General features: G+C 39.9%; 1 protein-coding gene across 1 annotated transcript; it reads right to left on the reverse strand.

Annotated features, from left to right (window-relative positions):
* Positions 1–271: 271 nt before the first annotated feature.
* Positions 272–16,450, reverse strand: LOC142378152 (high affinity choline transporter 1-like). The gene is made up of 7 exons (XM_075462381.1): positions 16,288–16,450; positions 13,853–13,990; positions 13,648–13,685; positions 12,959–13,102; positions 2,443–2,596; positions 1,649–1,866; positions 272–1,473 (listed from the first exon to the last, which is right to left on the reverse strand). The coding sequence occupies exons 1-7, from the start codon at positions 16,448–16,450 to the stop codon at positions 937–939; spliced, it is 1,392 nt and encodes a 463-aa protein (XP_075318496.1). The 3' UTR covers positions 272–936.
* Positions 16,451–19,254: the final 2,804 nt, after the last annotated feature.

Raw genomic sequence — 19,254 nt, forward strand, 5'->3', positions numbered from 1 at the left:
CTGTGCTGTTGGAATAGATGCAGAATGTGGTTTAACGTTGTCTTGCTAAAAGATGCAAGGCCTTCCCTGAAAGAGAAGTCTGGATGTGGCTCTAAAACCATCAGAGATGCAGGCTTTTAAACAGAGTTCTGACAACAAGCTGGATGGTCTCAACATTTTCATTGGCTTAAGTTTCATATCCTTCTATGTAGCTTATTGTTAGCTTTGATGTTATATCCTCATTTTTAAGTCGCTTTGGATAAAAGTGTCTGCTAAATGCATAAACATAACATTATATTAGTGTTGTAAAGCAACAGGGACTGAGAGTTGTGTGAATAAACAAATATAATCTGATACTTCTGTGGTGGCCGTCCCCTAAAAGAGCAGATTAAACAAATGTAATAATTTGCAGGTTTATTTAAGAAACATATAAAAGTGTAAAGGTCTAGAATTGATTACATAAAATCCAGGTTGTCATAAGTTAAATACACTAAATAGTTCCGTCCTCCTACATGCACTGTGTCACAGTGCACTCCTGGCTCCTGCTGTTACCTCACAGGCAGAAAACAGCACAAATATAATGTTTCTATTGTTAAAAGGTCTGAAAATACACATTTGCAGAACAAAAACGTTTCCTTCATTAAAAAAAGCTGTTAAAAATGTACAAATTGAGGTCTGTGGATTATTCACAGTTGTAGTTGGAATACATTTCTAGAATACTCTTCGTTAATTGGCGTTTTTTTTAACTAGATGTCGATTATTTCCAAAAACGAATAGATTTAAAGTTTTTTCAAAGCCAGTGACAACCAAATATCGTAGATGACCGTCAGCACTTATTTGCTGCTGGCAGATTAAGATAAAGAGAGATATAACTTACTACAAGTGGAAATGTACACAATTAGTGAAATCAAAATGAGAAGCAGGGCGATAACTTCACATATTCAGTTCAGTATACAGTTACGTTCCAGTCTGGGACAGTGTTTGTAAGGCCACTCCCTGGGTGTTTACCTCACACTCAGAATCACTTCCAGCATCTGCTGGCGGTGCAGAGACACTACGTTTTACGTTAAAAACATCCCACTTCTCAGGCAACAGGCCACGGTTGAATATGAAAACAGCCATACAGGAGAAAACCAAGATGGTTACCAAGGTGCAGAGCATGGACACCGTCCTGACTGGGGACTTTTGGACATAGACGCCATCTTCCAGTGTACAACCTGGAAGATGAAGAACAACGGGAATCCCTAAGATGTTTTCTCCCAACAGAATCCTCAGGGTCATCCCTGTGATGTAGCCCACCGCGGCGCCATAACCGTTCGTCACTTTAAAGAAGAGCACAGAGACTAGATGTGGGAACATGAGCGTGTAGGAAACATCTGCTCCAAGAATCCAGAGGACCAGAGTGCTGTTGGTGTAGAAGGTTATGGGTGTCCCAACCAAACCCACCACCACCACTGAAATCCGAATCACCCACTGCATTTCACTGTCTGATGCCTGGAGACATGTGGTCACAGAGGAGATGCAGAATCATTTATTCACTCGTGTACATGTGCTTTTCAAAGTGTATTATTTGAGTGGAAAAGCAGAGTCAGTCCAGTCCTAACCTACATCTCACAAGACACAATGTGCAACTAAGCTGCCACCATCAACTACATCTTACAGCCTTTACCTGTGAACGCAGGACGTTCTTGTAGATGTTTGAGGAGAAAACAGAAGTCGCAGACAGCAGGCCTGAGTCTGTGGACGACATGACAGCGGCGGCCACAGCTCCAATTCCGATGATGGAAATGTAAGGTGGAGTGAGGTACTGCAGGGTGAGGGGCAGAATCAAACTGTGCTCACCGCGTACATGTGGAGCCGGAGAACCATACGCTGTCAAGTTCCAGTCTAGAGGAAAGAAATGAGCAGCAGTATTGCTTTAAATTGTTCGAATAGGTTTATTAGGCAGCGCTACAGAGTCAGGGGTTTGGAATCTAAGCCAAATATGCACCAACTCATGTGTATCATATTCCTATTAAATCAAGTGTGTTTCTTTCAACTTAATTCACACATGTGAGGTAAATAACCATCTCTCGAGCTTCTAAATGTTCAACTATGCACATCCAGCCGTCACTAACTGTTCCTGCCTAGCTTAAAATGCTGACAGGTGGCATGACGAGTAGAATTTTCCATTGCAGGGAAAGTTGTTTTATAGCTTTTTATATGCTCTTGTACAGCATATATGTTGTATCTTTTATACAGAGCTGTAAGTATATTTTTGTAATACAGTTGAGTTCTTACAGAGAGGCTTTCCATATAGAAGTAGATGTAGATATAGATTACGTAGATATATGTATATATAGAGAGAGTACCGGCCAGGAGGAGCTGGCTCTGCTTGCTATCGCTTTGCAAACTGGCGTTTGTTGTAATAACAATGAAATCAATTGGTTCAAGATTTATGAATAACTCCAACTTAATTTCCACCTGTGGAGGCAGCGACAGCCCCAACCAGGATGGGAGGGATTCCCAGAATGGCGATGACAAATGCAGCAGCATAGCACATTAACTGAGCCGTCGCTGACGAGGAGGCGGACAGCGTCCTCTGGTGGAAACTCTGAAAGGAAACACTCCCGAGGCCCTGGAAAAAAAGATATGAGTGAAATAAGATGAGGAAGATGAGCAGCGTATTAGAGAAACTGAAATACAGTTTATATATCAGACTGAGGTAAACAAGGCTATGAATAGTCCGGCGTTTATTCACACAATCCTGTTGAAAAGCTACAGCTAAGGTCAATGAACACAGAAAAAAAAATCTGTTTTGAGTAAACTTCACCCTATTAAAGCTGCATGGTCATCAATATTGTCCAAAGTCTGCCATCCAAGTCCAGTTCTGTCTGCCCACATCTGCTTTCCTGACCTGCTGTGTTTAAACTGCCTTCACGCTGCCAGCTGGAAGCCCGCCAACGTACGGAGTGAAGACCATTTGATCAACACAGATACTTCTCATCAAAAATTGTGACTTTCCAGAGCGAGTTACTCCACACTCGGCAATCAACTACGGACTCACGTGACGTGATGTCTTGTGTGAGGTAGCGTCCTGTTGATGGAAGAGGCTGTGATTCAGCAGCAGAGAAGAGCAGGTACTGGCTTGATTAAATTCATTCTGGACTATATCCGACCACATGAAGACCTCGGGACACTTCGGTTTGGCTTTAGGGACCCTCTACTCACTACCACGTAAGTGTTATGTTGTTTGGAGCTGTAGAAGAGGTATAAAAATAGCTTTTTGTAGCGGTGACATGATATGCCCCCGTCACCTCTATGGAGGTAGATTTGTTTCTTTATTATTCAATCAAAAAAAAGGTTGCTTCAATCAAAAAATATATTTTCAATCAAAAAAACCCGTTTCAATCAAAGAAAAAAAGTGTTTGAATGCAAAAATATATTTGAGACTCAAAAAAATGCATTTGAACACTATTTTTTTTTGCTTGAAAATGTTTTTTTTGATAGAAGTGAAGGTTTTTTTGTTTGAAGCAACTTTTTTGATTGAAGTATTGTTGTTTTGTGTTTGGGCCATATTATGGGTAGGACATTTGTGTCTTTATAATTCAATCAAAAAAGAAGTTGCTTCAAACAAACAAAAAATATTTTCAATAAAAAAATCACTTCAATCAAAAAATAAACCTTTTCAATCATAGAAAAAATGTTTTTGAATGCAAAAAAATATTTGAGACTCGAAAAATTGCACTTGAACACTTTTTTTTTGATTGAAAATGTTTTCTTTGATTGAAGTAATCTTTTTTGTGTTTGGACCATGTTATGGGTAGGACATTTGTGTCTTAATTATTCAATCCCAAAAAAGTTGCTTCAATCAAAAAAAAAACATTTTCAATCAAAAAAAAATATTTTCAATCAAAGAAAAAACTGTTTAAATGCAAAAAAAAAAAAAATCATTTGAAGTGTTTTTTTTTTTGATTGAACTTTCTTTTTTTTTGAATGAAGTGAAAAAAGTTTTGAAGTCGTTTTTTTTTTAAATCATTTTGACACAAACGTACCGCAGTGGGCGGGTGCTTCCCCATTGGTCAGACATGTTTGAGTGACAAGTGTCTACACCAACGACGTCTTTCTGACAAGCAAGTCATGGTCGCCACTCGCCAGCGAGCCAGGAAGCAGTGGTCAGGCAGTGGTGGAGTTGTTGGTAAGTAGATAAAACCGTATTAAAATGATTGGTGTCACGTTATTAGCCTACTCTGTTTGATATTTCGATTAAACATACAGCTTGCTAACTTAGCTCACGTTGACTAATTTGTGTGATTGTGTTAGATATCTGACGCCTCATATTGTCAGGCAGGCTAGCAGGGTGCGCTAACGGCTAATTGAATTGTTTATTTCACTTAAAGGACTTATGAAACGAATTTTAATTGTTGGAATTTCACAGTTTTTGCTGCTGATTCTAAAGGTTCCAAGCCTTGCGATTAAAATGAGATATTGTCTGGATAATAATTTATCCGGGAAGTCATGTTAAAACGGGCTCAAAAGGAGCCACATTTTGTCTTTTTGTGCGAATTCATTTTTTTATGCGTGACGTCATAGGGTTGACACAGAAGTTCTAGTAGTCTAACTGTAATGGCGGCATCTATGACTAAGACATCACAGCACGGTGGAAAATATTGTGTTGCTGGAGGGCCAAATGGTGTTAGTTGCAAAAATAGCAGCTTCACTGAAGACATCTCTCTGCACATGTTTCCCAAACTAAAAAATACTGGAACTGAGGCTGACAAGGAGAAGGCAAAGACAAGAGCACGGTGGATCGTATCACTGCCTGCTGCCGCCTGCCGATAGCTGCACCTGTTACGGTGTTTGCTGCTCGGAAGCAGGGGACTGCTCGGTCTGCTCTTCGGTCTGCACACATATCCAGCTAGAATTTGGCGACGTTGTGAGTGGCTGGCCGTCTACCTCTGCTAGCTTTTTTTGTGTTTTGTCATGTTTTTATCGTTTTTTATCGTTTTCATCACTACTGATGCATGATCGCCTGAGTCTCTTGAAAATCAGAGATTCTGTGGACATAATATCGATCACGTCAACGATCAGACAAAGCCACCGCCACCTGTTTTGGCGTCTGTACCCTCTTACCTATGGCATCTACCTGGTCGGTTGCCACGCAACAGCCGTCGCAGAAGACGGGGAAAGAGAGGTGGAGTAATATGCCGGCTGAAAGCCCACCTGGCTTTGCCCTCCACCAACAACGCTCGCCATCTGCTGTCTGGTCTCTCCGGTGATTGCGCCGGCTACGACATCCGAGGCTCCGTGGATCAGTCCTACCGATGGCTGCTGCCGGTCGTGCCGAGGCCGGGTGCCCATCTCCCTGCCGCCGACCCGTGAGGATCCGCAGATGGGGCCGCGCACTGGTGGATCTCCGACCCGTTAATCCACGCCATTGTTTATTAAGCTTACATTAAAACCATGTTATTATCACATACGTTTTTTTTTAAGTGGCTGGATTTCAAAGTGCCCCTTCGTTAGGTTTCAACGTGTCAAAGACAGCGCAGCAGAATGCCATATCTGCGAAACTGGCATGTTCAAATCTTTTCCAGTTAACCACAGCAAACATACACTATTGTGTCATTTGATTGATAACATCTTAATAATAATCAGCGTGTAGTAGGAGCGATGGCTGTTTTGTGCCCGTCGATCCTGTGCCAAAAATGGTAACTTTCATTTCCATTACCCACACGGGAGGTGCAGAGAGCCTCTACAATGTAGATACTAAATCGATTTGTGTGGCTTAAATTCAACGAAAGTTTTTCCACATAATGTTAAAGGTGTGTTGTTTCGACCTGCTGATGTTTGTATCAGAATTTTGTTTCCTTTATGAGATATAAGTCCATCAAATGTATGTTGTTTTCACAGCCAGCCATACTAGCAAATAAGGGAGTCAACCCTATGACGTCACGGTCATGTGGCCAATTTCGCACCAAAGGCCACATAATTCACACTTTTAAATGGCCGTTTTAACAAGTTATGCCCGGAAAATTTAGTTCAAGTTGGATTGATGGTTTTAGAAAAAGACAAAAAATTCATTTGAATGATAGATGAACATTCGTTTCAGTTCATCTTTAAGTAACGTTACAGAGGCTTGCTATGTGCTAGTGCTATATTGTGTTATAATACGTAACGTCATTAGTGGTCAAACAACAGTCCACAGGCCAACTGTTGCCCACAGCGCTGCCTGTTTAGCAGCAACAGGTCATGCAGAGCCTGAGTCTATCTTCTCACACAGCCCACAGGATTACACGACGCTGAAGTTGGCATCCGATTCGCCAGCCTCCGATTCGCGCATTAAAGGGGTGGGCATAAAGGGCCATTTCACTGCTTTTTTGCATTTTGATCGACCAAAACAAGGTCCTATATGGAAACTACAAAAGTTACACTGCTCAAATCTGGATGGAATTATTCTAAAGAGGCTATAGATTCATTAAAATCTTGTTTGGGATTTGTGAAACCTTTTTCTGATTTGTAAAAATACAGAACAGGGCCATTTCACTTCTTTTTTGTTATTCTGATCACCCTGAACTGGGTCCTGTATGGAAACTACATTACTTAGACAGCTCAAATCTTGATATAATTATTCTAAAGAGGCTATAGATTCATTAAAACCTTGTTTGGGATTTGTGAAACCTTTTTCTGATTTGTGAAAATACAGAACAGGGCCATTTCACTGCTTTTTTTGCATTTTGATCGACCAAAACAAGGTCCTGTATGGAAACTACAAAAGTTACACTGATCAAATCTGGATGGAATTATTCTAAAGAGGCTATAGATTCATTAAAACCTTGTTTGGGATTTGTGAAACCTTTTTCTGATTTGTGAAAATAAAGAACAGGGCCATTTCACTGCTTTTTTGGTATTCTGATCACCCTGAACTGGGTCCTGTATGGAAACTATATTACTTAGACTGCTCAAATCTGGATAGAATTATTCTAAAGAGGCTATAGATTCATTAAAACCTTGTTTGGGATTTGTGAAACCTTTTTCTGATTTGTGAAAATACAGAACAGGGCCATTTCACTGCTTTTTTGGTATTCTGATCACCCTGAACTGGATCCTGTATGGAAACTATATTACTTAGACTGCTCAAATCTGGATAGAATTATTCTAAAGAGGCTATAGATTCATTAAAACCTTGTTTGGGATTTGTGAAACCTTTTTCTGATTTGTGAAAATACAGAACAGGGCCATTTCACTGCTTTTTTGGTATTCTGATCACCCTGAACTGGATCCTGTATGGAAACTATATTACTTAGACTGCTCAAATCTGGATAGAATTATTCTAAAGAGGGTACAGAGTCTTTAAAACACATTTTATTATTTGTGAAAACTTTATTTGGTCATTGAAAATTCAAAAAGTTCCTCTGAGCTTTCTTTCTTCTTTTCATTTGGACCATCCAAAACCAGAACCTGTATGAAAAATGATTAAATATGGGTTTAATCATTGATCACATGATATAAATGATATCAAACACACTTTAGAATTTGTGAAACCTTTCTTTGTCCCAAAATTCACAGGAGTCCTCGCCTCTCCATGTTCATTTTAATTTCCATGAGGATCTCCTGTCTTTCACTACATAGGAAAAAGAAAAAGTTCATGCATTTTACATCACTAACTACTTACAAGAGTCTTCTTTACTTGTTGACTTTATTATCATGTTCTTTTATCTAGAAACAATGACTTCTCTCACCTTTCTTCCATCTGCCCGTGGTCAACCTCTGCCACCGATTCAATCCGTTTCATTTTTCTGACTACTTCCAGAGCCTTTATTGTTGCCTGCATCAGACATCCCATAGTCCAACCATTAATATGCTCTATTCTGTATTGGATGCTTTGATGAAATCTGCATCACACATTTATTGCTGTCATCTCATGAATCTTTCCACTAACATGTGCTATCATTTCAGACCCTGCTTGTCTTCTCCTGCTCCCATCATAGTCATCTTACCTCCCATCTGAGTGCAGACAGGACCTTCTTCATCCCATTATTAACACTATCTTAGATACTGTACCACAACTTCCTGATTATATCGTCTATCAAACCTGTAGTATTTTGCCATTATGTGTTATGTGCACTGATGAATTGGATATTAAACATTACATTTTGCTGTTAGAGTTCACCCTATACCAGACAATTTGTGAATGTAAGGTTGAAATACATTTACTTAATCAAGATTTGTCTTTCTGGAATGTTGAAGATGTCTTTTGGGTTAAACTATTTCTTCATATCTCCAAGTGGTTGCCAGTGAGAAATAAACTTCTTGTTAAGTTGTTGTAATATAGATAGAACAGTGTGTAGTTTGGTCAGTTAAAAATGTGTAGTGTTGTTGTGGCTCCAGAGTAGAGTAAAATAAATTACAATGGGAAAATGGGCTACTGTAATGAAGGTAATCTTCATTACTGACTTTTGGTCTTTGAGGTCACATGAGTAGTATTTTTAATAATGTGGCATAAATAAATTGTCAAATGTTTTATTGAATGTGTATATTAACAACAGGTGGGTGTGCAGGTCCTGTGTTGCCCTCAGCGGGGAGTGAGGGGGGACCAGGCCTGTAAAGGGAAACATCCAGTCAGTTAGTAGCCTGAAATGCTCTGTGATAAGGATACGTGTAGCTAAAGGATGTGATAAACTGTGAGGTGACTATGCTGTTTGGAATGGTGAATTCTGAAATTTGTGTGTAAAGTCATTCACCTATGTCTCCTCTCCAGGGTGCTCAGTCAAAAGAGTCCCTACATTCAGTCTGCAGCGTTTGAAGGTTCCGGGTCGTACCATGTGCTGATTAGTGTAGGGGGGAGTGCACCAGAATCAGTTAGGGGAAGTCTTTGGTAGATTTGGTACTTTTGTTTAGACATGCTAGGAATTGATTGATTTTATGATAGAGGGTAAATGTATTTTAAGGTTTTTGTGTGTTGTTGTTATGGGGATGTGTAATGGGAGGAGCAGAATCCCCCAGGGGTTTGGTTGGTGGAGCCAGAGTAGGATATAAGGCTGCCAGTTGGACCACGTGAGAGAGTTGGTCCTGTTACTACGAATGCTGCTAGGACCACAGTGCTCCTGGTCCGCAGTATGTGTCCATGTTAAAGTGTATGATTGATGTAAATGTTGGTGAATAAAACACCCGGTTGGTTCATCACTACCTCTGCCTCAAGTCTCCTACCTTGCGTATCCAGCTGCTACATGGCCATCCTAACAGATACATATGTCCATGTACAGTATTCTAAATCATGTAAGCACAACCTAATGATTACTGTTGGTCTTAACCACCCATTATTTTACATTAAATATGTCAAATAAAATTAATTTTTATTTTCTTGACGTGTCTTGTAAAATGGCAACTGGAAACAAACTTTAGCCAAATAGACAGTTTTTAATCTCATTATTACAATGGCAGGTTATCACATTCACAAATAGGCTAAAGGGCTGCAAGGCAAAGACAATGTTGAACAGTTGTTTTACAGACATCTAAGATAGTGTTAATAAAGGGATGAAGAAGGTCCTGTCTGCACTCAGATGGGAGGTAAGATGACTATGATGGGAGCAGGAGAAGACAAGCAGGGTCTGAAATGATAGCACATGTTAGTGGAAAGATTCATGAGATGACAGCAATAAATGTGTGATGCAGATTTCATCAAAGCATCCAATACAGAATAGGGCATATTAATGGTTGGACTATGGGATGTCTGATGCAGGCAACAATAAAGGCTCTGGAAGTAGTCAGAAAAATGAAACGGATTGAATCGGTGGCAGAGGTTGACCACGGGCAGATGGAAGAAAGGTGAGAGAAGTCATTGTTTCTAGATAAAAGAACATGATAATAAAGTCAACAAGTAAAGAAGACTCTTGTAAGTAGTTAGTGACGTAAAATGCATGAACTTTTTCTTTTTCCTATGTAGTGAAAGACAGGAGATCCTCATGGAAATTAAAATGAACATGGAGAGGCGAGGACTCCAGTGAATTTTGGGACAAAGAAAGGTTTCACAAATTCTAAAGTGTGTTTGATATCATTTATATCATGTGATCAATGATTAAACCCATATTTAATCATTTTTCATACAGGTTCTGGTTTTGGATGGTCCAAATGAAAAGAAGAAAGAAAGCTCAGAGGAACTTTTTGAATTTTCAATGACCAAATAAAGTTTTCACAAATAATAAAATGTGTTTTAAAGACTCTGTACCCTCTTTAGAATAATTCTATCCAGATTTGAGCTGTCTAAGTAATGTAGTTTCCATACAGGACCCAGTTCAGGGTGATCAGAATAACAAAAAAGCAGTGAAATGGCCCTGTTCTGTATTTTCACAAATCAGAAAAAGGTTTCACAAATCCCAAACAAGGTTTTAATGAATCTATAGCCTCTTTAGAATAATTCCATCCAGATTTGAGCTGTCTAAGTAATGTAGTTTCCATACAGGACCAAGTTCAGGGTGATCAGAATACCAAAAAAGCAGTGAAATGGCCCTGTTCTTTATTTTCACAAATCAGAAAAAGGTTTCACAAATCCCAAACAAGATTTTAATGAATCTACAACCTCTTTAGAATAATTCCATCCAGATTTGATCAGTGTAACTTTTGTAGTTTCCATACAGGACCTTGTTTTGGTCGATCAAAATGCAAAAAAAGCAGTGAAATGGCCCTGTTCTGTATTTTCACAAATCAGAAAAAGGTTTCACAAATCCCAAACAAGGTTTTAATGAATCTATAGCCTCTTTAGAATAATTATATCAAGATTTGAGCTGTCTAAGTAATGTAGTTTCCATACAGGACCCAGTTCAGGGTGATCAGAATAACAAAAAAGCAGTGAAATGGCCCTGTTCTGTATTTTCACAAATCAGAAAAAGGTTTCACAAATCCCAAACAAGGTTTTAATGAATCTATAGCCTCTTTAGAATAATTCCATCCAGATTTGAGCTGTCTAAGTAATGTAGTTTCCATACAGGACCCAGTTCAGGGTGATCAGAATACCAAAAAAGCAGTGAAATGGCCCTGTTCTGTATTTTCACAAATCAGAAAAAGGTTTCACAAATCCCAAACAAGATTTTAATGAATCTACAACCTCTTTAGAATAATTCCATCCAGATTTGATCAGTGTAACTTTTGTAGTTTCCATACAGGACCTTGTTTTGGTCGATCAAAATGCAAAAAAAGCAGTGAAATGGCCCTGTTCTGTATTTTCACAAATCAGAAAAAGGTTTCACAAATCCCAAACAAGGTTTTAATGAATCTATAGCCTCTTTAGAATAATTCCATCCAGATTTGAGCTGTCTAAGTAATGTAGTTTCCATACAGGACCAAGTTCAGGGTGATCAGAATACCAAAAAAGCAGTGAAATGGCCCTGTTCTTTATTTTCACAAATCAGAAAAAGGTTTCACAAATCCCAAACAAGATTTTAATGAATCTACAACCTCTTTAGAATAATTCCATCCAGATTTGATCAGTGTAACTTTTGTAGTTTCCATACAGGACCTTGTTTTGGTCGATCAAAATGCAAAAAAAGCAGTGAAATGGCCCTGTTCTGTATTTTCACAAATCAGAAAAAGGTTTCACAAATCCCAAACAAGGTTTTAATGAATCTATAGCCTCTTTAGAATAATTATATCAAGATTTGAGCTGTCTAAGTAATGTAGTTTCCATACAGGACCCAGTTCAGGGTGATCAGAATAACAAAAAAGAAGTGAAATGGCCCTGTTCTGTATTTTTACAAATCAGAAAAAGGTTTCACAAATCCCAAACAAGATTTTAATGAATCTATAGCCTCTTTAGAATAATTCCATCCAGATTTGAGCAGTGTAACTTTTGTAGTTTCCATATAGGACCTTGTTTTGGTCGATCAAAATGCAAAAAAGCAGTGAAATGGCCCTTTATGCCCACCCCTTTAATGCGCGAATCGGAGGCTGGCGAATCGGATGCCAACTTCAGCGTCGTGTAATCCTGTGGGCTGTGTGAGAAGATAGACTCAGGCTCTGCATGACCTGTTGCTGCTAAACAGGCAGCGCTGTGGGCAACAGTTGGCCTGTGGACTGTTGTTTGACCACTAATGACGTTACGTATTATAACACAATATAGCACTAGCACATAGCAAGCCTCTGTAACGTTACTTAAGTGAAATAAACAATTCAATTAGCCGTTAGCGCACCCTGCTAGCCTGCCTGACAATATGAGGCGTCAGATATCTAACACAATCACACAAATTAGTCAACGTGAGCTAAGTTAGCAAGCTGTATGTTTAATCGAAATATCAAACAGAGTAGGCTAATAACGTGACACCAATCATTTTAATACGGTTTTATCTACTTACCAACAACTCCACCACTGCCTGACCACTGCTTCCTGGCTCGCTGGCGAGTGGCGACCATGACTTGCTTGTCAGAAAGACGTCGTTGGTGTAGACACTTGTCACTCAAACATGTCTGACCAATGGGGAAGCACCCGCCCACTGCGGTACGTTTGTGTCAAAATGATTAAAAAAAAAAACGACTTCAAAACTTTTTTCACTTCATTCAAAAAAAAAGAAAGTTCAATCAAAAAAAAAACACTTCAAATGATTTTTTTTTTTTTTGCATTTAAACAGTTTTTTCTTTGATTGAAAATATTTTTTTTTGATTGAAAATGTTTTTTTTTTGATTGAAGCAACTTTTTTGGGATTGAATAATTAAGACACAAATGTCCTACCCATAACATGGTCCAAACACAAAAAAGATTACTTCAATCAAAGAAAACATTTTCAATCAAAAAAAAAGTGTTCAAGTGCAATTTTTCGAGTCTCAAATATTTTTTTGCATTCAAAAACATTTTTTCTATGATTGAAAAGGTTTATTTTCCACATTACGCCAGCATGTTGGACTCAATGCGTCCCCAATGCACGTGAGGCAGATCAGATTGACCAAAGTGTATGTTAATGCCCTGTCTGAACAGGGCCTAAGTCATGGAGGTAAGACACACTGACCAGCTTACCAGCATTAAGAAATCATCAATCCATTTCCAGGCACTGTCTTTGTCCAGAGTGCCAACCCAAGGCTCCTGAAACATGTGGGTGAGAGCTGTCTTGGCAATGTTTACAGATGTTTGGTTGAGAAGAAGGAAGGGAACACACAGCCACTGCAAACAGATCACCACACAGAACACTGCACAACTTGTTTATTTCAACAAATATCAATGCTCGAGGCTATTTTTTCTCCCCTTTCCTGTCTTTGAGTGTTTTGTTCCAAATGCCAACAGGTGCGCCATGTGTATGTTAGTTTGTCAGCACCATTGCAGAAAAATGACAAATTCAAATTTCAGGAAAAACCTGTTTGAGTGTTGGAGCGAGAGCAAAGGCAGCCAATAAAACTTTGCTGCTGATTCAGATCACATTCTTTAAAACTCTCTGATAAAAAAAAAACGTGAGGGATGGATGGACATGCGACGAAGCTTCCTCACTTGAATTAGTCTGTGAAATTCTCCATGTCTTTCACACTTTTACTGCTTCAAACTGCGAGAATCAACACTTACAAACAGCTCAACACAGACAACAGTTCTGCCTTGAGCAGCACTTCAGTTCACCAATCAGTAAATTATACCAGAACATGATAAAGCAGCAGTATCTAACCACACATACTGCCCTGTTTGTGTTCACATGTCCAGTAAAGGGCACTCCTACTTACCAAACTGTCCCTCATTGGCTTGGCAAAGAAAAGACCACCTGATGCAGGGCATCAGATATCAAATATTATTTTGAATTTATTCTAGTCACCCCCCTTTAACAGTAGATGTTTAACAAAATGTCTTGAACTGACCTAAGCTACATAGATACATGTTGTCATGTCTGATATAATTAAGATCAGCTCATCCTCTTGTCTCTATAGTTACCGATTAGGAAGGACATTGAGTATTGAAGTGGCATAAGAGCCCAAATTAAGCCCATTTTGGGAGTGTACACAGCCTCAGCCACGCCCAGGATAAAACCTCCTCCAACCCATGTAGCTGTAAAAGAAAGAAACACACACACTTTAACCCACTGAGATGAAATGTGACATTTAGAAAATCACTCTAAAACCTAAGAATAGATAGATACTTTATTGATCTCAAAGGAAATTCAAGTAAGCATAGTTGGAAAACATCCCTCTCAAATCTGAAGGTTTTCTGAAGTTAATTAAAACTATTACTTCTAAACTTCCGAATAAACCTTTGATTTTTATATCAAATCCCACACTTTTCCCTTATATTAATCAATATTCATAAAAAAACAAAACATAGTTTGACTGTCTTGAAAATGTTGATAAAAGCACACGAGGACTTTTTCTAAATGGATTTAATGGGCTGAGCAGAAAAATCCAAATTTTTTGCACGATGAGCACAGCAACAAATGTTATCATATATATATATGAGTGAACAGTGATCTATTTCTGATTTCGATTCTGCCTTTGAAAAAGAAGACAAAGCCCAAAGTTACAACACCGGTTTTATAAAGACACTTCAATAAAATCGAGGTTTCTCGACTGCTTTTGCTTTTTTAGACTTGAGTAGGAATCATGAATCACAGCAGTCAGTTGCTGTGTGGCTCTAATGGTGAAATTAGGGCTCATGTCTTTAATAATGTGAAACAATCTGCCCTCTAACTCTGCCTGTGGTGGGACCTTCAGAGAGCTGTGCATAAACCAATACTGCGAACCTCAATGAGCTGAAGCAGCGCTGGAAAGAAGGATGGGCCAAGATTCCTCCACAACCATGTGAGAGACTGATGAGGTCACACAGGAAACCATTACTCAACTTCCTGCTGCTGAAGCTGCTGCAACAAGCTGCTGGATCAGGGGGTTCACTTAGTTTTTCACTCACTGTTTGTAATTTGTTGAAATCAGTAACTGTGTCTCAGACCAAATGGCTATGACCTGTGGGGTTCCCCAAGGGTCAATCCTGGGACCCCTATTATTCAATCTGTACATGCTTCCATTGGGCCAGCTAATACGCAGCTATAATGTGTCCTACCACAACTATGCAGATGACACTCAGATCTATGTGTCACTGACGGCAGGAGAACACGGGCCTGTAGATACATTGTGTCACTGCATCGAACAAATCAGTGTGTGGATGCAAAACAATTTTCTCCAGCTAAACTCAGACAAAACTGAAATCATTGTCTGTGGCCCACAGAAACAAAGAGAAAGTGTTATCAGTCACCTTGAGACTCTCTCTCTAAAACCTAATTATCAAGTTAGAAATCTCGGGGTAATATTGGACTCAGACCTGAACTTTAACAGCCACATTAAATCTATAACATCGGCAGCTTTTTACCACCAAAAAAACACTGCCAGAATCAAAGGAATAGTGTCTAAACCAGACTTAGAGAGACTGATCCATGCGTTTGTCTCCAGCAGGTTAGACTACTGTAACGGCCTGCTCACTGGGCTCTAAACGGGCTGTAAGACAGCTGCAGTACATCCAGAACGCTGCTGCTCGAGTCCTGACTAGAACCAGGAAATATGACAACATTTGTCCAGTGCTCAGGTCTCTGCACTGCCTTCCTGTGGCTCAGAGAATAGACTTTAAAACAGCTCTGCTTGTGTACAAGTCTCTTCATGGTCTAGCGCCAAAGTACATCTCTGACATGTTAGAGCCATATGAACCAACTCGGGCTCTGAGAACCTCAGGGAGGGGTCTCCTGCTGGTGCCCAGAGTCAGGACTAAACCAGGTGAGGCTGCGTTTCAGTTTTATGCTCCTAACATCTGGAACAGTCTTCCAGAAGATGTGAGACAGGCCTCAACTCTGACAATGTTTAAATCCAGGCTGAAAACAGTTCTGTTTAGCTGTGCATATGACACCTGAAGGTATTTTATCTGCACTCTTCACTTTTAAATGAATGAATGAATGATTATTTTTTTATGTTTTTTTTGGAATGATTTTATTGCCTTCTTGTGATTTTATGTAGCTGGAAAGCACTTTGAATTGCCTTGTGCACGAATTGTGCTCTACAAATAAAATTGCCTTGCCTTGCCATTGCTTCTGCAATTTCTGCTCAGTTTTAGTTAAAACAAATGATGTCACAATGTGATATGTCATGAGTTGGTGTTAATCCAAGGTTGTATTTACCTCCTCTTAAGACCTGGAAGGAATAGATTAGGTTCTTGGTCTGCAAAACCAACCTTTCTAAAACTTTTCTCTCTCCAATTTAATATGCACTCAGTAAAATAAAGTAGTCAAATGTTAAGGAAAGTGGTTGGATTGCTTTGTTCTGCAAAGTAAACCCAAAAGATGTAACATGACCTAACAAACCTATTTTTGATCATATGATCAGCTGACCAGCAACCTACCAGGCTGATGTTCCTGTCTCCAAGTAGCACCACTTCAGTCCTGCTGCTATCACTCTTCCTCTCAGCTCTCCTGGACTTTTGGGCAGCCCACACTCCCGTCCCCAGAATCAGAATGTAGAACAGCACCACCGCGTTCACACCGGGCACGTTCAGAGCCATGGTGCTCAGCCGTTGTGGAGCTCGCTGACAGGAGGATGGGCTGATAGAGCAACAAATGCAGGTCATGTAAACAGAGGGAGAGTCTGCAAGGACGAAGGTCAGCATCACAAGCAGGAAGTTAAAAGCCACGTTCTGGGATTTATCCTGAATTCACAGGAGATTGCACTACTGGTGTTCTCTGAAACCCAAATGGGCACAGCAACACAGCTGCCTTTACATTTTCTTTCTCATCACATCTACTTAACACACTCACACCTTCTCATTTGTCATCAAGTGAATTTTGTAATAGACTTTAATGCCCACTGGCAATATTGCCAACAGCAGCCGACTGCTACCTGTACAACTTCTTTATGCAGAATCTCCTCTCATTGGATTCCTACTCAGAGCAAGGAGAAAGCAGCCCACTCATCCTACATGGCAGCACTGCAGTTCCAAGTCTGAGGAGTTTTCTCTGCGTCTGTGATGGAAGCATCATCCTGACTGACATAGAGGAACAGATTGGATCAACTTAGCAGGAAGGTCAGGACAGAGCTGGCTTGCTCATCCACGTTTGCTCGACCAGTTTTGTGTGTATTTGTTTCAATTGAGAGGTAATTGTTTTTAAAAGTTGCTCCATGCTGGCTTTTATCTCCTCCTGGTGGTGAAGTTGGGCATCCAAAACTTTGGTTTTCAGGAGCATTCTGCACAGTGGAGAGATTCACTCACTGTGTTCTTTCATCCATTTTTCCATTTCCAGAGGCAGAGGGGTTAAAGGGGCAACAAGCTCTGGTAATTCAGTCAGGTCCAACAGTGAATATGTAGAGGAGGATAAATTGAGCCAGAATTAGGTCGAGATGAAGATTCAGAGGACGAAATCGTCTGCTTCTTTACCGGCATTCACTGCACTGACTGCTTGGCTCCTTTGAAAAAAAGGAACTAATGGGCTGAACAGATTCGAAGCGCCAAATCCGAGAGATCCAACTAGTTTACAGCAGGTGGAGCGTGGAAGTAAGCTCACATGCAGTGGCATGTTTAACGGTGGCAAATATGAAAAATACAGCCAGAAAAGTCTGTCATTATTGGTATACCTGATTAACTCTTAACAAGACCACACCTTTCATATTCAACATACTGACACTGATAATGATATAAGGATATGTTTATTCCATGCTTCCATTGGAAAGATGCCAGATGTTTCAACACTCTGACTGATGTCGTCAGGTTTGGTTTTCTTTTCTTTCTATCAGAAGAAGAAGCGTCATTCATTCACATTCAACACTCTCAAGCGACTGGTTAAAAGCTCCAAATGAGCTATTTTTCCGTTAACGTTGGTGAAATCTAGGCGTAGTAACGTGAACCCAACTCTCCTCCGTTTTGGAAACACACTTCTCATCAAAGATAACTACCTTGGTTTTGCAAAACTTTCCCCGCCCCTATCCGCCATGTTGGCAGGATGCTAGCGTGAAAACGCCATTCTCTCCGTTCGTTTACAGTGTACGCGTGTGTTTTTAAATCAGTAAGTTTAAACAGTCCGGAATTGCAAGAACATGCCTGGAAATCACTGCTGTGTGAAGAACTGTACAGTACCTCACATAATACGTTTGGGAAACATAGGAACAACGAAATACATTTTTTCGAAGTTCTTCCTGTCAGCGGTTCTCGCTTCTGATTAGCTTGTGTGGAATTCTCATTGTTCTAACACTGCCACCGTCAGGCTTGGCGTAATTTAACAGCTCTTGATAGCGTTTTTATGCTGATCATTGTAGACGTGTTTTTTTTTAAAAACGGGGCTGTGTGCACCTAGACAGCATCGTTGATCAGTTGAGTTATAGACATGTACATACCAGTGTGGTTTCTTCCTCCGCCAGGTTACTCTGTGATGACCGTGACACTTGAGAGGCTATTTCTTTTTCTTTTACAAGCCCCCCTTCCTGTAATATCATTTCTAAATCACTGGTTTACATGAATCAATTAGGTTTTCTAAGTGAAAATACTCTTAAAAAGACACACTGAGCCTGGAGGTGAGATTACTCACGACTGGGATTAGCACCACAGACACTGGGTGCGCTCCTTTCACGAGCCACACATTTGCGACAAAAAGAGTGAACCCACCACATACTGGCCTGCCTCAGCGGGAGCGCGCACTGGCTGTTTTCAACGACAAGCACGAGCCACAAGACTGTCTGCTGGATGTATGGCAAAATAACCGAGATCTCCTTTGCGAAGTCGGTCTGCTTCGACACAGGACTAATACTCATTGGTGGGTTTTAGCAGGATGTTTGTCAGGCACCCAATCCTAACATTATGCATAAATGCTACATACACTCACCGGCCACTTTATAAGGTACAACTTGCAATTAAAAGGCTTTGCCTGGCATATTTTCAACAAGGTGTTGGAGACATGATTCCTCAGAGATTTTGCTCCATATTAACATGACAGCATCACGCAGTTGCTGCAGATGTGTCGGCTGCACATCTATGATGTGAATCTCCCGTTCCACCACATCCCAAAGGCGCTCTGTTGAGATCTGGTGACTGTGGAGGCCATTGGAGTACAGGGAACTATCATCATGCTCAAGAAACCAGTTTGAGATGATATGAGCTTTGTGACATTATCCTGCTGGAAGTAGCCATCAGAAGGTGGGTACAGTGTGGTCATAAAGGGATGGATATATATATATATATATACTGTATATACTAAACTGTTTGTATTATTGTTTTTTATATTTTTTCTCTTTTATTCATATTTATTAGACTTCTTAAACTGAGTCCTAATTTCGTACCGTAAACATGTAAATGTGAGCTGGTATGACACTAAAAGTTCC

The sequence above is a fragment of the Odontesthes bonariensis genome, chromosome 4, assembly GCF_027942865.1.
Source record: "Odontesthes bonariensis isolate fOdoBon6 chromosome 4, fOdoBon6.hap1, whole genome shotgun sequence".
Lineage (NCBI taxonomy): Eukaryota > Metazoa > Chordata > Actinopteri > Atheriniformes > Atherinopsidae > Odontesthes > Odontesthes bonariensis.